General features: G+C 53.4%; 1 protein-coding gene across 2 annotated transcripts in view; it reads left to right on the top strand.

Moving 5' to 3' along the window:
* The first annotated feature begins 1,550 nt into the window (after window positions 1-1,550).
* The window catches only part of LOC144723995 (protocadherin-9-like), a 132,745-nt gene continuing 110,824 nt past the window's right edge, over window positions 1,551-23,471 (top strand). For both annotated transcript variants that reach the window (XM_078602815.1, XM_078602816.1), the window contains exons 1-2: window positions 1,551-2,469; window positions 9,394-12,492. In XM_078602815.1, the coding sequence (XP_078458941.1) occupies window positions 9,421-12,492 (3,072 nt within the window). In that variant the 5' untranslated portion in view covers window positions 1,551-2,469; window positions 9,394-9,420. The remainder of the gene's footprint in view (window positions 2,470-9,393; window positions 12,493-23,471) is intronic.

Consider the following 23,471-nt stretch of genomic DNA (forward strand, 5'->3'; position numbering starts at 1 on the left):
GCTAGTGGTGATGATGATGGTGATGATGATGATGATGTTAGACTTCCTGCTGGTGCTGCTAGTGGTGATGATGGTGATGATGTTAGACTTCCTGCTGGTGCTACTAGTGGTGATGATGGTGATGATGATGATGTTAGACTTCCTGCTGGTGCTACTAGTGGTGATGATGGTGATGGTGATGATGTTAGACTTCCTGCTGGTGCTACTAGTGGTGATGATGGTGATGATGATGATGATGTTAGACTTCCTGCTGGTGCTGCTAGTGGTGATGATGATGGTGATGATGATGATGATGTTAGACTTCCTGCTGGTGCTGCTAGTGGTGATGATGGTGATGATGATGATGTTAGACTTCCTGCTGGTGCTGCTAGTGGTGATGATGGTGGTGATGTTCGACTTCCTTAAAAGGGCAGCAGAGTGTCCCTGGGTGAAAGCCTGAACACCACACGGCGTGGAGAGACGACGATTGCGACCAATATAAAGCCTCGCGCTCGCTGCAGATTTATATTCCCGCTGTTACACGACAGTCTCTCAACAGGCGTTCTTATATAATTGAGAAAGCGTGGCTAAATTTTTTGTAAAAAAAAATTGAAAGTATCGAGCCGTCCGCGATAAGCGCGTAATTATTGGAGTGTTTTCATCGCCACACTCGCGAGACGGAGCCAGCAACATCGAAGCGAACAGCGCCCGACCCGCATTCGAGATAAGAAGCGAAACGCGTCGCTTTAATTCGTGGCCTGACGCAAAACTTTGACGCACAATTAAACAGCGACGCTCTCACGTTTTCTCGTTCCGCCGCCTCCGTATTTTCCCCTTCATCGGCTCTGAATAAATGCCCTCGTTGTGTCTCCGTGCGGCGCAGCGGCTTCAGCGAGACGAGCATCTCGCTGCTGTTGCTGCTGCTGCAGCATCGGCGGCAGCGCGCGTTTGGGAGGGCTTTGAGCTCGCGCGCGAGAGAGCGAGCGAGAGATTTGCGCGACTTTTTTTCAAGTTGGTGCGCTACGTTGTCGCGGCTTGTGTAGCAGACACATGGGGTCCAGGTGGGGGCGGTTGTCCCCCCCCCCACACCAATCAATTCCTCGGTATACGGAGAGAGTTATGCCGTAAGATGGAGTGTGGGGAGTGATGGAAGACGGATGGAAGAGAGGTGGGGGGCACGCGTGAATGGTCTCATAATGGTCTCCGCTGTCGAGGCAGACTGGACCACATTATTTTTCGCGACTTGTTGATGACGTGATGTCGCAACGCCCATTGCTGGCAGCTGGGGGGAGAGGCAGCGCGCGGGCTCACACGGGGAGGGAGGAGGGATGGATAGAGGGAGGGGAGGGATGGCGATTAGAGGAGAAAGAGAAAAACGCGGCGAAATGTCTCATCTGTATTCAGATCGGCTCGGGTCGGCGGCAGAGGCGCGGCGTCGTGCGCTCCTGCACTAACTAGAGAAGGAGGAGGGAGCAGAGGAAGGGGGCGGGCAGACAGACACAGAGAGGGAGGGAGGAGCAAGGGGGAGGGAGGGAGGGGGGAGACACGCGGAGAGAGAGAGAGACGGAGGCGCGCGTGAGATGCACGGTCCGAGATGAGCTCGGCAGAGAGCTGAGCTCGCCGCCTCGAGAGAGCAGCATCGATTCGCGCGCGTAGCGCGCGCGCACATACACACATAGCGGCGCCGCGTTTAACCCCTGTGTGTGTGCTCGCTGTCTCTCTCTCTCTCTCACCTCCGCTCTCCATTCTGGGCGAGGGGGAGAGAGCGCGATTTTCAAGAAGACAGCGAGAAGAGACGGGGAGCGAGTAGCAAGACCGGCGAGGGATAGCTCCGGCTTCTCAACCACCCCCATCCCCTTCGCTCCCCCTCCGCTCCCCCTCCACCGTGGGACAGCGCACCGCAGTGGAGGGAGCGTCCTGCCCGGCACGCTACGGCCGGGGAGAGAGCCGTGGGATCCCCCTTTTGCTTGACGCGGCGGGGAGTTGCGCAGCGATGGGAAAGAGCTCCTCGTGAAAGACATCACCATCAGCAGCAGAATCATCATCAGCATCAACATCGTCGTAATAATAATCATCATCATCGTCGTCGTCGTCATCATCGCACACCAGGTTGCGGCGAGCTGAGCCAGCGCTTTCGACGGGACTGGATCGGTAGCGGATTGCTGGGATTGAATCCCGCGATACAAAGATCAGTAGGAAACAATAAAAAGGAGAGCGTCGGAGAGAGCCGTCGGCTGTTGGGAAGCGAGACGAAGGGTGAACGTTCAGTCGCAGCGATAGACGTCCGCGCTCGCCCGCTTGCCCGCTCGGCTTGCCTCGGCTGACTTTTGAAGGATCGCCCTCGCCTGGTCTCCCGTACAACCAAACAAGTGTCTTGTGTGCCGTCTGTTCCCTGCAAAGTGAAAGCAACCCCGCCGACGCATGTTATGCCCATTCTGCCTGCTCGGCGACTCGCGACGTTGAGAAGCGCCCAGTACCTTTGGATAAAAGGTAAGGAGAAGGGTCCGACTCTGTTTGACCGCTCTTGCTTTGCGAGCACACACACCACACGCACCCGAACACACACACACGCACCCGCACACACACACGCGCACACAACCACACACACACACGCACCCGCAGACACCACAGGCATCCGCACACACCACAGGCACCCGCACACATACACATACACACACACGCACACACCACACACACGCGCACGCACCCGCACACGGACCCACACACACCACAGGCATCCGCACACATACACACAAGCGCACACACCACACGGACCCGCACACACCACAGGCATCCGCACACATACACACACGCGCACACACCACACGGACCCGCACACACCACAGGCATCCGCACACATACACACACGCGCACACACCACACGGACCCGCACACACCACAGGCATCCGCACACATACACACACGCGCACACACACACACCACACGTACTCGCACACACCACACACATAGAAAAAGATCGTCCCTATAGCCTTAACAGCACCTATGCAGGTTGGAACGGTACACGAGGAGGTGGGTGGCCAGCGCCACTCCCGACCGGCTTTGTCTCCCCATTGGCGATGTTTACTCACCGCACCAGGTGCTAATTAGAGGCTGAGTCGACCTAGGGGAGGCCCAGGACCCGTTCAGATAACCGTCACTGGTGTTGGCCATGAGCGGGAATCGAACTCGGGTCGCCGGGTTCATAGCGCAGCGCGCTCACCACTACACCCCCCTCCCCACACGCACGGACACAGCACACACACGCACGTGCAGCTATACGTGTAATCGATGTTGGCAGGAGAGAGAAAAAGCACCATTTGGCAGCAGGACGGGCGAGAAAGAGACAGAGAGAGAAAAATAAAATATCCCCGTGTCCCCCCCACTTTCAATGCACGGCACTTACAGCGCCCATGAATTCCGTTTGAATGGGGATTGCGGGCGTTTTGCGCAGCGTGTAATGACGTTTGACAGCTCACGGGGGGCTTAGCACAGCAGCCTCACGCGACCACTGCGCCCTCCTTCTCTTTCATTTGCCCCTTTTTTATGGCATCGCTCTTTGCTGACGGAAGAGCCAGCCACAATGTTGTTGTTTGTCCTGTGGCGCATTCCAATTCAGTCGTTACGCTAGCAGTGGAATTCGAGTTTCATCCGCCGACATTCCCTCCTGCCTCCGTAGTAACAGTTGCTGCAATAACTACAACAACAACAGCAACAACCACCACTAAAGTATCCCTTTGCGCGCTTAGCCTCCGCGAAAATCGCTCGTTCATTCCTTCTTTCGCGTGCACGAATCAATAAATAAAGAGAAAACAACTCAAGTTGCATTCACGGCTGCGGCGTAAACGAAGCGTGCACAGGATTAGGTGGGTGGGGGGATGTGGGGGTCTCAACAAAGCGCACCGAGCAAACGCGGAACGAGAGGGATGACAGGCAGGTGGTGTTGCGTGCAGTGGGGGGGGGGGTTGTCGCTTCACTTTCTGTTGGCGAACGCGCAGAACGTGACCGGGCCGCGCTGCGCTGCGCTCACATCTCAATGGGTTCCGTCCGCGGGAGCAGAGGTGGGGTAACTGGGAGGGGGTGCTGACTGCGGGCTGGACGAGAGGAGGGGTGGGGGGCGAGCGAGCGAGCGAGGTGGGGGGTGGGTAGGTGTCGTAAGCCGTCAGAACGTGCTGCTTTTGGCACGCGCTGAATCGCCTCCTAATTGCATTGTTACACGTTTTGCCCCGCTCCGCGAGATTACTTGAGCGAAGCGTTTTATGGCCGTGCGGATAACAATCGACGTGGGTCCGCTGGCGAATTCGATGCGGCGTGGGGGCAAGGCGGCTTTGCATTGCGTGCCACACACAACACACAGATAGGCAAAGCTTCCAACCGTATAGCATGAATAGACTGTTGGGGCAAGTGCTGTTAGCGAGCGCCTCTGAAGGCCTGTAACGGCACGCGCGAGGGTCGGTGGCCAGCACCATAGCGGCGACGTTCACACGGTGAGCCAGGTACTCATTTGAGGCTGAGTCAACCTAGGGGAAGCCCAGGACCGGTTCAAATAATCGTCACTTGGTGTTGGTGGCCGTGAGCGGGCATCGATGTCGGTGCCGCGTGGTTCATAGCGCAGCGCGCTAACCCCTACGCTACCGCTCCCCGCGACACGCACAACACACACACACAATCACACGGCAGAACGACACCACAGTACGTAAACCTTCACACTCCGACTCAGCGTTCCGGCCCATAAAACCTCTGACTTGCCCAGCCCGGGTAAGCGATCAATTCTACGTGCGTCTTCAGTGATATTCTGTATATCACTTGAAAAAAAACATGCCCCTGTGTTACTTCAGCCAGGTTAGGGCTCATTGAGGATAGACGTCGCTTTGTCAAAGGAAAGGCCCTGGATCACAACGAGAACAAGGGGAGAATAGATAACAAATGAAGCAAATTGCGCAATAAGAAATGCATTCTGTAATCTATTTTAGAAGCGAACACAATCAAAGCAAATGAAAAGCAATTACACTCCGGTATGCAACTAGGGGCTTTCACCGGCACACGATGTGTTGTGTTGCGCGTTTAAAGTTAGAGGCATTGCTGATGTTGGGTGTGCTCATGTTGGGTGTTTTGATGTTGGGTTTGTTGATGTTGGGTGTGTTGATGTTGGGTGTGTTGATGTTGGGTGTGCTGATGTTGGGTGTGTTGATGTTGAGTGTGCTGATGTTGGGTGTGTTGATGTTGAGTGTGTTGATGTTGGGTGTGTTGATGTTGGGTGTGTTGATGTTGGGTGTGTTGATGTTGGGTGTGTTGATGTTGGGTGTGTTGATGTTGAGTGTGTTGATGTTGGGTGTGTTGATGTTGAGTGTGTTGATGTTGGGTGTGTTGATGTTGGGTGTGTTGATGCTGGGTGTGTTGATGTTGGGTGTGTTGATGTTGGGGGTGTTGATGTTGGGTGTGTTGATGTTGAGTGTGTTGATGTTGGGTGTGTTGATGTTGGGTGTGTTGATGTTGAGTGTGTTGATGTTGGGTGTGTTGATGTTGGGTGTGTTGATGTTGAGTGTGTTGATGTTGGGTGTGTTGATGTTGAGTGTGTTGATGTTGGGTGTGTTGATGTTGAGTGTGTTGATGTTGGGTGTGTTGATGTTGAGTGTGTTGATGTTGGGTGTGTTGATGTTGGGTGCGTTGATGTTGGGTGTGTTGATGATGAGTGTGTTGATGTTGGGTGTGTTGATGTTGGGTGTGTTGATGTTGGGTGCGTTGATGTTGGGTGTGTTGATGTTGAGTGTGTTGATGTTGGGTGTGTTGATGTTGGGTGTGTTGATGTTGGGTGTGTTGATGTTGAGTGTGTTGATGTTGAGTGTTGTTGATGTTGAGTGTGTTGATGTTGGGTGTGTTGATGTTGAGTGTGTTGATGTTGAGTGTGTTGATGTTGGGTGTGTTGATGTTGGGTGTGTTGATGTTGGGTGTGTTGATGTTGGGTGTGTTGATGTTGGGTGTGTTGATGTTGAGTGTGTTGATGTTGGGTGTGTTGATGTTGAGTGTGATGATGTTGGGTGTGTTGATGTTGGGTGTGTTGATGTTGGGTGTGTTGATGTTGGGTGTGTTGATGTTGGGTGTGTTGATGGTGGGTGTGTTGATGTTGGGTGTGTTGATGTTGGGGGTGTTGATGTTGGGTGTGTTGATGTTGAGTGTGTTGATGTTGGGTGTGTTGATGTTGGGTGTGTTGATGTTGAGTGTGTTGATGTTGGGTGTGTTGATGTTGGGTGTGTTGATGTTGAGTGTGTTGATGTTGAGTGTGTTGATGTTGGGTGTGTTGATGTTGAGTGTGTTGATGTTGGGTGTGTTGATGTTGAGTGTGTTGATGTTGGGTGTGTTGATCTTGAGTGTGTTGATGTTGAGTGTGTTGATGTTGAGTGTGTTGATGTTCAGTATGTTGATGTTGGGTTTGTTGATGTTGGGTGTGTTGATGTTGGGTGTGTTGATGTTGGGTGTGTTGATTTTGGGTGTGTTGATGTTGAGTGTGTTGATGTTGAGTGTGTTGATGTTGAGTATGTTGATGTTAGGTGTGTTGATGTTGAGTGTGTTGATGTTGGGTGTGTTGATGTTGGGTGTGTTGATGTTGAGTGTGTTGATGTTGGGTGCGTTGATGTTGGGTGTGTTGATGTTGAGTGTGTTGATGTTGGGGGTGTTGATGTTGAGTGTGTTGATGTTGAGTGTGTTGATGTTGAGTGTGTTGATGTTGGGTGTGTTGATGTTGGGTGTGTTGATGTTGAGTGTGTTGATGTTGAGTGTGTTGATGTTGGGTGTGTTGATGTTGAGTGTGTTGATGTTGATTGTGTTGATGTTGGGTGTGTTGATGTTGATTGTGTTGATGTTGGGTGTGTTGATGTTGGGTGTGTTGATGTTGAGTGTGTTGATGTTGGGTGTGTTGATGTTGGGTGTGTTGATGTTGGGTGTGTTGATGTTAGGTGTGTTGATGTTGAGTGTGTTGATGTTGAGTGTGTTGATGTTGGGTGTGTTGATGTTGAGTGTGTTGATGTTGAGTGTGTTGATGTTGAGTGTGTTGATGTTGAGTGTGTTGATGTTGGGTGTGTTGATGTTGAGTGTGTTGATGTTGAGTGTGTTGATGTTGGGTGTGTTGATGTTGGGTGTGTTGATGTTGGGTGTGTTGATGTTGGGTGTGTTGATGTTGAGTGTGTTGATGTTGGGTGTGTTGAGGTTGAGTGTGTTGATGTTGAGTGTGTTGATTTTGAGTGTGTTGATGTTGAGTGTGTTGATTTTGAGTGTGTTGATGTTGGGTGTGTTGATGTTGAGTGTGCTGATGTTGAGTGTGTTGATGTTGGGTGTGTTGATGTTGAGTGTGTTGATGTTGAGTGTGTTGATGTTGAGTGTGTTGATGTTGGGGGTGTTGATGTTGAGTGTGTTGATGTTGAGTGTGTTGATGTTGAGTGTGTTGATGTTGGGTGTGTTGATGTTGGGTGTGTTGATGTTGAGTGTGTTGATGTTGAGTGTGTTGATGTTGGGTGTGTTGATGTTGAGTGTGTTGATGTTGATTGTGTTGATGTTGGGTGTGTTGATGTTGATTGTGTTGATGTTGGGTGTGTTGATGTTGGGTGTGTTGATGTTGAGTGTGTTGATGTTGGGTGTGTTGATGTTGGGTGTGTTGATGTTGGGTGTGTTGATGTTGGGTGTGTTGATGTTGAGTGTGTTGATGTTGAGTGTGTTGATGTTGGGTGTGTTGATGTTGAGTGTGTTGATGTTGAGTGTGTTGATGTTGAGTGTGTTGATGTTGAGTGTGTTGATGTTGGGTGTGTTGATGTTGAGTGTGTTGATGTTGAGTGTGTTGATGTTGGGTGTGTTGATGTTGGGTGTGTTGATGTTGGGTGTGTTGATGTTGGGTGTGTTGATGTTGAGTGTGTTGATGTTGGGTGTGTTGAGGTTGAGTGTGTTGATGTTGAGTGTGTTGATTTTGAGTGTGTTGATGTTGAGTGTGTTGATTTTGAGTGTGTTGATGTTGGGTGTGTTGATGTTGAGTGTGCTGATGTTGAGTGTGTTGATGTTGGGTGTGTTGATGTTGAGTGTGTTGATGTTGAGTGTGTTGATGTTGAGTGTGTTGATGTTGAGTGTGTTGATGTTGGGTGTGTTGATGTTGGGTGTGTTGATGTTGGGTGTGTTGATGTTGGGTGTGTTGATGTTGGGGGTGTTGATGTTGAGTGTGTTGATGTTGGGTGTGTTGATGTTGGGTGTATTGATGTTGGGTGTGTTGATGTTGAGTGTGTTGATGTTGGGTGTGTTGATGTTGAGTGTGTTGATGTTGGGTGTGTTGATGTTGGGTGTGTTGCTGTTGGGTGTGTTGATGTTGGGTGTGTTGATGTTGGGTGTGTTGATGTTGGGTGTGTTGATGTTGGGTGTGTTGATGTTGAGTGTGTTGATGTTGAGTGTGTTGTTGTTGGGTGTGTTGATGTTGGGTGTGTTGATGTTGGGTGTGTTGATGTTGAGTGTGTTGATGTTGGGTGTGTTGATGTTGGGTGTGTTGATGTTGGGTGTGTTGATGTTGGGTGTGTTGATGTTGGGTGTGTTGATGTTGGGTGTGTTGATGTTGGGTGTGTTGATGTTGGGTGTGTTGATGTTGAGTGTGTTGATGGCGGGTGTGTTGATGTTGGGTGCGTTGATGTTGGGTGTGTTGATGTTGGGTGCGTTGATGTTGGGTGCGTTGCTGTTGGGTGTGTTGATGTTGGGTGTGTTGATGTTGGGTGTGTTGATGTTGGGTGTGTTGATGTTGGCTGTGTTGATGTTGAGTGTGTTGATGTTGGGTGCGTTGATGTTGGGTGTGTTGATGTTGAGTGTGTTGATGTTGAGTGTGTTGATGTTGATTGTGTTGATGTTGAGTGTGTTGATGTTGAGTGTGTTGATGTTGGGTGCGTTGATGTTGAGTGTGTTGATGTTGAGTGTGTTGATGTTGAGTGTGTTGATGTTGAGTGTGTTGATGTTGGGTGTGTTGATGTTGGGTGTGTTGATGTTGGGTGTGTTGATGTTGCGTGCGTTGATGTTGGGTGTGTTAATGTTGTGTGTGCTGATGTTGGGTGCGTTGATGCTGCGTATGGCGATATTGGGTGTGGGCACACGAGAGTCGGGCATAATAAGATGAGTGAGCACCTCTGTGTCGAGTGCGATGGCGCTTTCGTACTGGCGGTGACGCCACCGCCGCAGTCTCACCGACGCTCAGTCTCACCGACGCTCAGTCTCACCGACGCTCAGTCTCACCGACGCTCAGTCTCACCGACGCTCAGTCTCACGAAACAAACTTTGACTGATCTCACGCACACACAGAGCCGGCGGCCGGGGGTGGGACTCCTTTGATCTGGCCGATCCCACGATGCTCAAACGATCGTCTCTGTCGTTTTTCGTGCTGTTGTCGCTGGCGGGGTCCAGAGTGCAGGTGAAGAGAAGCGCGTTGGGATGAGGGAACCCACGAGCCAGCGGCTGCGGCCGCCGCCGCTGCTGCTGCTGCTTTTGCTGCTGTCCCTGGTGCCGGGACGCGCCGATGAAGTCAATTACCGCGTGTTCGAAGAGCTGCCCGCGAACAAGCTGATCGGAAACCTGGCTCGGGATCTGAACCTACGCTCCCTGGGGCCCGGCCTCACCTACAAGATAGTGTCCAAGTACGAGGGCTCGCCGCTGGTGCGCGTGCGCAACGACACCGGGGAGCTGTTCACGACGGCGACGCGCATCGACCGCGAGCAGCTGTGCCCCGACGTGGCGGACGAGGAGGCCGGCTGCTACCACGAGGTGCAGGTGGTCGTGCTGCCCAACCAGTACTTCAGGCTCATCAAGGTGAAGATCCTCGTGGAGGACATCAACGACAACGCGCCCAGCTTCCCGTCGCCCGTTATCAACCTCACCATCGCCGAGAACATGCCGGTGGGCACGCGCTTCTCGCTGCAGGCCGCGGGCGACCCGGACGCCGGCCTCAACGGCATCCAGCGGTACGCGCTCACCGACACGGGCAACGCCTTCACGCTCGAGGTGATAGAGGGCGCCGACGGGGAGAAATCGCCGCAGCTGCTCATCCGCGGCAGCCTGGACCGCGAGCGCAAGGAGGTGTACGAGATGAAGCTGAAGGCGGAGGACGGGGGAGACCCGCCGCGCTCCAGCACCGCCATCCTGCGCGTGACCATCACGGACGTGAACGACAACCACCCCGTGTTCGAGCAGTCGCAGATCGAGGTGAAGATCCCGGAGAACACCCCTATCGGCACCCCAGTCATCCAACTGCGCGCCACCGACGCGGACCTGGGCTCGAACGCCGAGGTGACGTACTCGTACAGCGGCCGCGTGTCGTCTCCGGCACGTCGCCTCTTCCAGCTGGACAACCTGACGGGCGTGATTACGGTGCGTGGGCCCCTCGACCGAGAAGACACGGCCCTCTACCGCCTCATCGTGCTGGCCACGGACCGAGGCCCCAACCCTGTGCCGGCCACCGCCACGGTCACCGTGTCCGTGGCCGACGTGAACGACAACGCGCCCTCCGTGGCGGTGCACGACATCATCTCGCCCGTGGACGGCGTCATCCACCTGACGGAGGCGGCGCCTCCCAACACGCCCATCGCCCTCATCGAGGTGAGCGACCCCGACCTCGAGCAGAACGGCCGCGTCACGTGCCGCATCGAGGGCGACGTTCCTTTCCAGCTGAAGCCCGCCTACCAGAACCATGAGAACCAGTTCCTGCTCGAGACCTCGGCCCTGCTCGACTTCGAGACGAAGAACGAGTACAGCGTGCGTCTCGTCGCCACCGACCTGGGCTCGCCGCGCATGTCCAGTACGGCGACGGTGGTGGTGCGGCTGCGGGATGAGAACGACAACCCGCCCGTGTTCAACCCGGGCGTGGTGGAGGCCACGGCCTACGAGAACAACGCGCCCGGCGCGCAGATCGTCACGCTGGCCGCGGGCGACAGGGACAGCGGCAAGAACGCGCAGATGCACTACTACCTGGGGCCCGATGCGCCGCCCGCCTTCAGGTTGAACCCCAGCACCGGGGTGCTGTCCGTGGCCGAGCCCCTGGACAGGGAGGAGAGGAACCTGTATCGCTTCTCCGTGATTGCCAGGGACAACGGCGCGCCCTCCATGCACGGCAACGCCACGGTGGTCATCCGCGTGCTCGACCAGAACGACAACCCGCCCAAGTTCAACAACAAAGAGTTCAACTTCTTTCTCTCGGAGAACCTGCCGCGCTTCGGCACGGTGGGCGTCATCAGCGTGACGGACGCGGACGAGGGCAAGAACGCCCTGGTCACCTTCTCGCTGGTGGGCAACAGCGACATCTTCACCATCAACCCGGTGACGGGCATGATCCAGTCCAACATCTCGTTCGACAGGGAGCAGAAGCCCTCCTACACGTTCCAGGTGCAGGCCGTGGATGCCGGCGAGCCGCCCAAGACCTCGTTCGCCAAGGTGACCATCCACATCATGGACATCAACGACAACGCGCCAACGGTGCTGCTGCCACCCTCCAACGCCTCCTACCGCCTTGTGACGCCGTCCACCTCGCCGGGCACCTCGGTGGCCGAGGTGATGGCCACGGACATCGACTCGGGCGAGAACGCGGAGTTGTCGTACAGCGTGGTTGGAGGAAACCCCTTCAACCTGTTCGCCATCGACCAGGCGACGGGCAACATCACGCTCACGCAGAAGCTGCTGCCCGCGCACCAGGGGCTGCACAGGCTCGTGGTGAGGGTGAACGACGCCGGCTTCCCCGAGTCGCTCTACAGCATCGTGCTCGTGAACCTGTTCGTGAACGAGACGGTGGGCAACGCGTCCTACGTGCAGGAGCTCATCACCAAGAGCCTCAAGTTGCCCCTGGACGTGGACGTGATCGGGGACGGCCTGAGCCAGTCGGACATCAACCGCTACACGACCATCATCGCCATGGTGGCGGGCGCGATGATCGTCATCATCCTGGTCATCGTGGTGGTGCTCTTCCTGCGCTGCCGCGGCAACAGGATGAAGAGCGGCGTGTGTCGCAGCAAGGAGAACGAGAATTGGCTGTCGCCCAGCCAGCAGGACAAGCAGAGCAAGAACCGCAAGAAGAAGCGGAAGAAAAAGCAGCAGCAGCAGCAGCAGCAGCAGAGCCAGGTGAAGACGGCGCCCTACAGCATCGTGACCATCGAGGAGCCCAAGTCGGACGACCCGACCTACCAGACCATCAACGAGACCCTGGAAGAGCTCGAGGTGGACTGCCGCACCATCCCGAGGCACAACACCTTCAGGCCCGACCGCACGAGCGACAGCCCGGACCTGGCGAAGCACTACCGCTCCACGTCGCCCCAGATGGCCGTGTCTCCGCACGCGCACACGCCGCCGCTCTCCAAGAACCAGAACGTGATCCAGGAGCTGCCGGCGGACAACACTTTCGTGGGGCTAGGCGGCGAGTCGACGTCCAAGCGCTCGTCCACGAGCTCGGACCACTTCAGCGTGTCCGAGAGCAGCTCCCAGAGCGGCTTCAGAGCCAGCGTCCAGAAGCTCACCAAGCAGGTGAGGGCGCGCGGGGTCGAGGCGTCTGTCGCCACCGACTCGTCGTGGCCAACGGGCGCGGAGACGCCTCCGCGTGCGCTGGGGCCACGTTGCGGGTGCGCGTGCCGCTGCGCGCGCGCGTGAGTTCGCGCGTGTGAGTGATTTTGCCGGGGTCGCTTTCGGGTCGGGTCGAGCGCGCCGCGGTTGCCTTCGTTGCGTCGAGCGCAGGCCGGGTGTGTTGTGTTGCGTGAAGCGATTATCTCAACCGGTCATGGGCCTCTCCTAGGTCAACTCAGCCTCAAAATTAGTACTTGGCGCGATGGGAAAACAAAATTGGCACTAGGGAGACAAAGGCGGCCTGGCGTGTACCTGGCCACCGACCCCCTCGTGTGCCGTGCCGGCTTTCATAGGTCCTCGTTAACAGCACTTGCCCCAAGAGTCTGGTGAGGCTATACGGGAGGTCTTTGTCTTTGGTGTCTTTGTTATGCGGTTAGGGCACTACGCAGCGGTAGGTGCACTGCGCTATGAACCCGGCGACAAGAATTCGATTCCCGCTCATGGCCAATACCCGTGACCATTATCTGAACCGCTCCTGGGCCTCCCCCTAAATCGCCTCAGCCTCAAATGAGTACCTGGTGCGGCGTGTAAAACATCGCCACTGCGGAGACAGAGGCGGCAGGGCGTGACGCTCGCCATCCACCACCCGTTCGTGTCGAGTGCTGGCCTTAATAGGTGCTCGCTCACAACACTTGCCCCGACTGTCTGTGAAGGTTGCAGTCTGTCAAGGCTATACGGGGTAGCTTTGTATGTGTATATAAGGTGCTTGGTAACAGGGCTCGCCCGAAGAGTATGCTAAAGACTATACGGGGAATCTGTGTCTTGTGTATGGGGAGCGGTATTGCAGTGGTTAGCGCGCTACGATACGAACCCGGCGACACGACTTCGATTCCCGCTCGTGATTCTGAGCCTCCTCAACGTCGACTCAGCCTTAAATGAGTGTCACTGGGAAGACAAAGGCGGCCGGGTCATGGTTATAACCACCCATCTCCTCGTGCGCCGTGCTTGCCTTCATAGGTGCTGCTCGCCAACAGCACTTGCCCCAACATTCTGTCAAAGGCTACACGGGGGGGTCTTTGAATGTGCGTGTGGTTTAATTGGCGCTCGCGAACAGCGCGTGTCCCTCGAGTCTATAAAAAAAGCTATACGTGGAAACCCGTGTGTCTTTGTATTGTGTGTGCGTGTGTAGTTCCGCAAGTGTCTGTGTGTGTGTGTGCCTGTGTGTTCTGTGCATGTGGTCTTACGCGTGTTTGTGTATCTGAAGACCACTGTGTTTGTGTCGGTGTGTGTATCGGTATGTGTGTGTGTCTTTGTACTCTTGTAAGTATGTATGCGAGCACGTGTGTGGCCTGCGTGTATGTGTGAGCATGCGTCTTTGTTTGGATTCGTCGTTCTCTGCGTGGGTGTGGGCGCGGGTCTGCAGGTGTTTCTGTGTGGATGTGGGTCCGGGTGTTTGGGGAGCGGTAGCGTAGCGGTTAGTGCGCCGTGCTACGAAACCGGTGACCCGAGTTCGATTCCCGCTCACGGACAAACACCGGTGACGATTATCTGAACCGGTCCTCGGCCTCCCCTAAGTCGACTCAGCCTACTCAAATGAGTACCTGGTGGGGGTGTGTAAACATCGGCACTAAGGGAGACAAAGGCGGCCTGGCGTGGTGATGGCCACCCACCCCCTCGTGTGCCGTGCCGGCCTTCATAGGTGCTCGCTAACAGCATTTGCCCCAACAGTCTGTTACAGGCTATACGGGGGACCTTTGTCTTCGTGATAGATGCGGCTAAAGGACACTTGCCCCAACAGTATATGTAAGGTATTGCATGACATCTTAGTAAAAGTGTTTCTGTGTTGAAAGGTTCGTGCGTGTGTGTGGTGGTGGGGGGGGGGCGCAGCCTCAAATGATTATCTGGCACGGTGTATAAGCAATCGGCCCTGGGGAGACAAAGGCGGCCGGGCGTGGCGCTGGCCACCCAACCCCCTCGTATTCCGTTTCGGCTTTCAGAAATGCTCGCTAGCAGCACTTGCCCCTCGAGTCTGTTAAGGATACGGGGGGGGGGGATCTTTACCTCTGAATTTTTGGCTCGTGGGTTCAACTCCCGGCCACGCACGACATCAAGGAGGCGTGGTTATTAGAACGGCTCTGTTCCCACCACGGCTATGTCTGCGTGATATGTGAACATTAACACTGCGAGACCAAGGCGTGGGTGCTCACTGCACCACCACCTTCCTCGTGAGTCGTCCCTTATTACTTCATCATCATCATTCCACTGCTGGATGAAGCCTTCCCGTGAAGGCGTTAGCCCACCCAGCATCTCCCAATTCAGCGTGGGATGCTCGTCGTGACTTCTTTAAATTCTCGGGGCAGAATTGAATCGTCGTGCGGGAGCAGCGCGCGTCTGGAGCTGCACGCAGCAAGACGTCCTCGAGACGTCGCGGTGTGCGCGTGTCTGCAATAACAGCTCCAGCTCTTGACAGGCCTCTGACCCAACAGGTGTGCTATGACATTGAATAACTCACGCCAGGACGCCTGCATCCCCGAGGCGTGTTGCAATTCGACACGGGGGTTTTTTTTTTTGACAAGGGTCTCAAAATTACTTTCCTAACAAGGCGCGTGACATCCGCCACCCCACCCCGCCGTTCATTCATTCATTCCCAGCAGCAATTTCTTCCTCCCCCTTAGCGAACGTTGCCTCCCGATCGAGACACAGAGAACCTTGCTGAAGACGAATCCCAAGAATCGATTATCTAAAATCAGGATGCGTTCCTCTCCGAAGTTGTTCACTTTTAGCTGTTCCCAGGGTCAGATGAACTATTACTTTTTTTATTTGACCAGGTAAGGCCCACTGGGCTGTATAGCAATTTTCAGAGGTGACCTGGATATCACAAATGATTGCCCAACGAAGCGGCTTATCACGTGGAGTTTATAGCAGGCAAATACTATCAACGCACGTTGCTTCTAAATGCGGAGGGAAACACCCGGAGGACCCGGGGAAAAATCCACGCAACCACGAGTAAGATAGACCAAGCAAGCTCCAAATATAGTGGTGGTAGGGTCGGGGTCGAACTCAAGACCACCTGTATACCAGGCGAGGTAATTAACATCTCGCGAATGCGGCGCCCTTGTTTAACTGTACCCCACGGGGGCAGCAGGACAGAAAATTATCATCCCACGTCTTCGTTCCCTTCCTGCCCTTACCTTGCACGTGAAAATTAAAACAGGTAACGGTGCAGCCCTGTAATTACTTTCTCACGCCACTGCTGTCGGAAGGTCCCCCGCTCGAAGGAGCTCTCAGAGCCATTCTGTAGAGGATATCTTTGGTCCGATTTTCCTCCGCTGACTAGTCGTCTTTAATAATAATTTAAAAAAGGGGTGAGGCCCCACACTTTACCCCACCAGACGCGGTCCCCATTTGTACTGCTGGATGGGCAGAGAGGAAGGGAGTTCAGAACCTCAACATCATTGTTTCAATGGAATCGAATCGGATACCCTCTGGATTGAAAGTTCGGTGTTGCTGCCCATTGGGCCGCCCCGCCAACACTGTGATAATATGATCAATAATGCTCAAATTATTATTCAGGCAGGAGTGCCTCGCCGAATCTCAAAACCTTGAGGGAGATTTCATGCATAGGTGGATTGAGAAGAAAGGACTTTCAACCTATTCTGTGATTATGACTTATTGTGCAAAGAATACAGATTCACAATATGTCTAATCAGTGTATATTATCTGCTGTGACAAAGGAAAAAATTGGAACAACAAAAAAAGCTCAATCGTGTTGTTTAAGCAGCGTAGGGCAGGCGCGTGCTCAGAATGGCACCTAAAGAGAGAGAGAGAGGAGAGAGAGAGGAGAGAGACAAGGGGAGCGCAGGTTGGAGACGTCACGGCGACTCTTGAGGAATGCGAGTGGGGGCCGCGGCATGGCTGAGAGAGAGGATGGTGATGGTGGTGGTGAGGATGACTAAAGAAGCGAGCGGCGGCCAAAACGAGGAACGTAACGCATCCCGTGTGAACACACGCGGCCCGCGGAGATGGAGCGATGGAACCCGTCTCGCGCATCGCGAGGCCGCGAACGACACCAGATGGCGACGGTTTGGCGCGGAGGTCTTCACCCAGCAGTGGATAGGACCTGGCTCCTACTGCCGTCTCCGATGCGGCGATGGTGACGATTAATAACCACAGCCACAACAACAACGGGGGCGAGATTTCTACGGGGCACGGACCATCGTAATCGCCTTTGGGAGTAAAATCTGTTGTGCTCGTGCGTCTCAAACTCCGACAGGTCCCCCCCCCCCGCGTCTGATTAGAATTCTAATTCCTCTCCCGCCTCCACCCGCGGGCGCTAGATCCCATCAGGCCGCACTTCGCTTGGTCAGGGTTTGTGGCTATCACCCGTCCAACCCCCTGGCTGGGGCTATCGGACCCCCACCACTCCCCCGCCCCTGGTCACCCCCCCCCCTTACCAACCCCCCACCCATCTCCCACCGTACGAGGCGATCTCTTAGAGCGTCGAGTCAGCGAAATCGTCGCGCGTCTCGCTAAGGCGCTTTTCAACCCCAACCCTCCCCCCGCCTCATCCGCCTTCGTCTTTCCGACGGAAAGCAGATTACGGCCGCCGCTCCGCCGCCTTATTAACAGCAGGGGCTCGTCTGTGGACGGCGGAGGGAGGGCTGCTGGGGAACGTGACCCGGGGAAGAGAGAGGCTGGGAGATCTCCCCGCGTGTGCCGCAGACGCGCGTGAGAAGCTTGCGTAACCGGCGAGATGTGGGGCGACGGGGATATAGCCGTGCCCCCCCCCCCACCTTCACCCCCACGCCCACCACATCTTAGCGTACGACCGTACCCCCCCCCCCCTCCCTGAGATGTGTGCTGGGATGATGCATGGATATGGGCTAACGCGTGGGAGAGACGGGAGAGAGACGGGAGAGGCAGAGAGAGAGGGGGAGACGGGAGAGCGGCGATTGTGAGATATTTGGATATTTGTGGAGCGTGGTGGTTGGAAGAGCTGTGATTGCTATACCTGTGATCGTTACGTATAAATATGAATGCGAGATATGTACGACTTAAAGCTTGCGAGACTGCAGGAATTCATATTATTTGGGTCTTTCGGGAAAGTCACGGAGATAGGTTCAAAGAAAAAAACAAAAATAACAAAAAAACTACCACGTTTCGATCGCAACACAAGCGATCGTCATCAACTCTTTTTTTCTCCTGTGTTGTGGTTGAAACGTCGAAACGTCATAGTTTTCTGTTATTTTTCCTTTTTTTCTTTGAACCTATCTACGTGACTTCACCGAAAGACCCAAAGAATGTGAGATATGTCATTGTGATACCTGTGAGCGTGATACATCTGATTGTGGGAGCTGTGATTGTGCGATTTGCGATATCCGCTGTGACAAAGCTCGGATTTTTTGTTTTTGTTGCTAGAACGGTGATTGCGAAGTTTCCGAACGTGCAGTTTGCTGCGACCGCGAGCCCTGTGATTGTGAGAGACGTCGGCGGGATCCGTGACTGTCAGTGGGTCTGCCTCTCCGTTTAGCTCCCAGCACAAGTCGTATGTCACGTGTGGGGTGCGAGTCGATGTTGCGAGCGGCTGGTTAAGAATTCTGAACGCGCGCGTGTAAAGGCTCCGGCGGTGATATTTCTATTTTTAAGCGTTTCCTTTTTCCCGTCCCCTAGGCATCGGTTTATAATCTGTTAAAATGCATCCGTGATATCACGATGACAAACGCTAAGAAAGTGTTGCCACACAGCGTCGTGGACAATTATCCTTTCGTCTATATATATTTTTTGTCAAGTTTAAACGGAATCCAGCTGGGCTTGTGATGCTCGCTGGCCGCACACGTGACTGTGTGCGGTGAGTGATTGATGGCGCTCCTAAGTTGATGGGTTTATCGCCTTTGTTTTTCTTTCTTTCCACGGGAAATCAATCGAAGTGGATTACACGGCCGTGTAAGGGGCGTAAATATCTATGCAATCTATGCAGCGCACGCACGATATATATATGGCCGCTGTCAACTGAATTTCGCCACGAGCCTACAGTATTCGACAAAAAAAGCCGGACGTCATTTCTTATCCCCCCCCCCACACATCCGATTAGCAAGGTTGCCTACGTACGGTGCGAAAGAATTTCAACATACATACATAATATAGCCGACTAAACATATTTCCGAAGCCCAGTATTTGTTATATTAGGGGTTCAAGTCAGGTTGATTGTAAACTGGAGTAAACACGTCACTAGTAGTTACGGTGACAGCGAGAGGGGCGTATACTGGATGTGGTGTGCCGGATGTGACGCTATAATCCGGGTTCTGTTCTTGCGCGTACCAATGTGGTTCAGGAGCTCAATTCCAACGGGGAGTTCAGACAGCGGCGTCCAGAGAAGGTTTAACGTGGGTTTGCTGTTCCTGGTTTAGTGCAGGGTCCATAAAATCTTGATCACCTAGCCGGGCAGATGCAGCTGAAATTAAGCCCTGAGAGTTAATGAATTCCTGCAGGGATTGATAAAATCGCGTACCCACGACGTTTTGATGATTCACTTTGTGGCTGTCCTCCAGGAACCAGGACAGAACTTACCGTAGAAACGTGGCATTCTCACGAGGGTCTGGATGGAGGTGAATGCTGCTTGCCGATGGTTGAGCGTCCAGAGACGTAATCGCACAGGGAGATGTTACCATAGGTAGGGTTACCATTATTGCAAAGTGAAGTCTCCAGCTGAACATTTTGAAATCCCAAATTTCACCACCTGTTGATCACCCATTGTCTATTTAAATATACGGTTGTGTACAGAATAATACGCATTGCCGAGTGCTGCAGTGGAATTTGATATCAAGTTGCGCGTGTGTAAGGCTTTAAGGGAGCTTGCTGAGCTTTACAATCAGAAGCTAAATCAATCCCATACCCTCGCAGAGTCCTTCCGATTTTCCCCAATTGCGGCCTTTTACATGCACCTCGATCTCGATGGCATCCTTGGAGTGATCGGAGTTACGGTGCTGCCCCTCTACACCCCAGGTGTGGAACTCCCTCCTGGTGCCCCCTGCCCCCCCCCAGGTGTAAAATTCTCTCCTGATGGCCCCCAGATGGTCAACTCCCTCCTGGTGCTCCCCAGGTGTGGAACTTTTTCATGGTGCTTCCCAGGTGTGATATTTCCCTCCTGGTACCCACCAGATGTGGAACTTCCTCCTGAAGACCCCAAGTGCGGAACTCCCTCCTGGTGCCAAACAGAAAAGTCCGCACTGGTACCACTCTTCCGAGACCGATAAGCAGTGTCCAGACGTGCTCAACAAACAGCTGCGTGAGCAGACATCGGTAAATGCTGTCTCTCTCTCTTTTTTCTCGCTACACCGTGTGTCGTGCGAGCGCGAGAGAGAAAAAGGTCACCGCACAATTAAGCAGTGTAATTGTTAACAAGAGGAGTCATGGGTAGAGCGTCTATAGACACGAGAGCATTGACACTCATATCGGGCAATCGCGTTTAATCAGAAGAGGATGAAGAGACCTTATCGTGTGTAAGGGCTGCCTGCCTTTGTAATTAAGTATTCAGTGGATGGAGTAGTGGCACAGTGGTTCCCACACTGCTCTGTCAACCCAGCGACTGAAGTTCGATTCCGGGCCCCGGTTAACATCATCGTCAGTGGCGAGCGATGGTGTCTGAGCCAATATTGGAAACCAGGGCCCCCTTCGCCTTCCTTCACCATCGTGGCGAACTGTCCGGCGTGCTGAAGTATTCGCTTGCAATCCCACTGACATACGCGGCGTGGGGAAGCCTTCATCCAGCAGTGGAGTTGCGGATTGATTGTGATGCTGCGTTGGCGGTGGTGCACGAGCACAAATCACAAACACACACGCAAAACAATGCGACGCAGTCATATTTCACCATGAAGAAGGGCCATTGCCACAAACGTCGCCTAATACACTTATGCTTTAATTAGGATAGTGTGATTGACACGAATGTGTTGATTTATTTTCTCATCACTGCTGAATGAATGAGTGAAGAGACTGCTGTTTTGACCTTCCCCCCCCCCACCGCCCCCCCCCCCAATCTCCCACGTCTAACAATAGCATCCCCTTAATCGTGCCCGTGTAAATGCAAGTTGGAATTGGCAGGTGCTGGAGGCCAGGGTGACCCGGCGGGCACGTGGAGAGTCCAATAAACTCGAACCACAATCACCCGAGGTCCCATTTGGACGAATCGATGCTCCCCCAACTCACCCATGCCCCCCCGCCCCAGCATCTCCCATGCCCCCCACCCTCTGCCCCCCCCACCCTCTGCCCCCCCCCCACCCTCTGCCCCCCCCCACCCTCTGCCCCCCCCACCTTTGAGCACAGCAAGTGGTGTGTGTGTGTGTAGCGGATAATGTTCACTCTGCATTAGCGCGGGGCAATCGCAGAGGTGTTTAATACACGTAGAGAGAGAGAGGGGGAGAGATGGGCATGGGGAAGGTTGATTTGAAATTAAAGGTGGTGATTCTCTCTCTTCAATTTTTTTAAAGCTTGATTGTGAATTTTTTTACTTGATTGTGAATGTTTCAGCTCTGTGCGTACATCATCATTATCGTGTTGATGATGATTGGCGATTGGCCTAATGCTCCTGCTGCTGCTGATTGTACGGGTTGATGAGGATGGCGATGACTGATGATGATGGTTCGTGATAATGCTGCCGCTGATGAAATTGATGAAAATGACGTGACTGATCATGCCGATATTGCCGTTGCTGATTATGCCAATGTCGCTGTTGATGATGGTGATGACGCTTCTGATTATGCTGATGCTGCTGATACCGATGATGATGATGCGACTGATGATGCAGCTGATGATGATTATGATACTAATAATGATAAAAATGGTACTATTTCTTATTTGACAAAGTCAGGCCCACTGAACAATATGGCTCTTATTCAGAAGCGACCTGGCCACAAATGATAGCTCATCGAAGTGGCTTATCATATGGTCATGTATAGCAGCCAGATACTGTAAATGTATGTTTCTAAATATGAAGTGAAAACCGGAGGAACCGGGGAAAAATCCACGCGACCATGGGGAAAGAGACACGCAAACTCCAAATACACAGCAGGCGTCAGGGTCTAAGAAGGACCATTGCCCGAAACGTCACCTATTGTACATTGTTTCCTTGTTAAGGCCACACACTGTTATTGAGGTGTGTGTGTGTGTTAATTAAAGTCTACTTTGAAAACCCATCTCTTTAAAGTGGCCTTCGCTCTTTAGTTTGGTCGGTTGCCCTGGCTCTGTTTTTGTTTCCTGCTTTTCATACATTGCGTAATGGGATCCTGGTATGGAATGCGCATGATGAATTATAATTATTCTTATGAATTGCGCCTGTGCACCACTGCCGACGCAAGCGGCGTCACCAGATAATTCGCTGTATTTTGGTGAACTCGGCGCCACGTGGAAGTCATTACGAGTTGGCGAGAATCAAATCGATGATCAAAGGAAGGTGATGTTCATCTCGAACCTCCCCCTCCACCCTCCCCTCCCCTTCAAACCCACCCCCCCCACTACCCCCCGTCCTGGGTTTTCAGAAACAAACACGAATGAAATTGAAGCACAGCAAATCCGCTCCTCTACAAAACACAAAGTCGCTTCTAATAAGCAGCAAGAATGGGAAAAAAATTGTGCACACGCATGGACTAAGGTGCGTTTGTTTTTACTTCGGAAGTGTTTATTTTAGAAGTGTGGTAGGGAGGTTGTAGCCGTTGTGGAAATGAGAGGGAATCGAACTCGGGTCGCCACCGCTCCCCACGATACACACACTGAGAACGCGACACACAACTACAACAACAGCCGCCATTCGCCACTAATTCACAGTTGGCGTCACAACAGCGCCCGTGTCAGGCTAGGTGCACCTTGAGGTCACGCGAAATGTTGAACGCTCGCTGATAGGGCACGGGGCAGACCCAGGTGGCAGGATCAGAGACACAAGCACACGGAGACAGACATCAAGATACCCAGACACAACAATAACCAACAACCACCATTCGCCACTAAGTGGCGGTGACGTCACCACGACGCTTGTGCCAGGCCATGTGCACATTGAGGCCACGTGAAGTGTCGAACACCCGCTGGCTGGAGGTCACGGGGCAGACCCAGTTGCCACGAGTCGACTGACTGAGATGACTGAGATGACTGGCTGATGCACCACCTGTGCCCCCTACTGTGCCAACTACGACTGAAACGGATCTCCACACACAGACATAGATAAACACAAACACAGATTATACATGAAGTCACACGCATAGAGACACGGTTACCGTCACAGAGACACACACAGACGGAGACACAACAATACAAAGACACAGAAACTCGGAGAGACAAAGACGGAGACGTACAGAGACAAAGGCACAGACGGAGACTCAAGCGCTAGTAGACAACGCCACCTGAATAGAGGGACAGGCGAAGGCACAGGACAAATCAGGAGACATACAGGGACAGATTGAAGCATCGAGATACATCAGAGACGAAGATTGACCCTCCACAGCTACTGAAACGCGACTTCCCATTATCCGCGCAACAAATGCATTCTATCATCTGCGGATTTTCACCTGATTACCTTTGCCGGCATGCGCTGCATATCGTTACTCCAATCATCTGCGATGTATCTCTCGAATCGAAACTTCGCCGTGTCGTTTCGTTCACGTCTGGTGATCTTCGCGAGTGTCATTGTAATCCCCGCTTCGCAGACAGACGGACAGACGGAGGAATGGCCCGGTGCGCGCTTTGGTTTTGTTTCGTCCATACTATCTGGTTCTTTCGGTAAAGTCACGTAGGTAGAACAGCTGAACCAGCAGTTGAGCTGTTCCACTGCTGGATTATTCTTTTCCGCCCGACGACGACCGCTTGTGTTGCGATCGAAACGTCGTGATATATTATTTTTTATTTCGTTTTTATTTTTCTACCTACGTCACTTTACCGAAATAACCGAAGAGTATGGATTC

Source organism: Lampetra planeri, chromosome 19 (genome assembly GCF_965212315.1).
Source record: "Lampetra planeri chromosome 19, kcLamPlan1.2.h2, whole genome shotgun sequence".
Taxonomy (NCBI): Eukaryota; Metazoa; Chordata; class Hyperoartia; order Petromyzontiformes; family Petromyzontidae; genus Lampetra; species Lampetra planeri.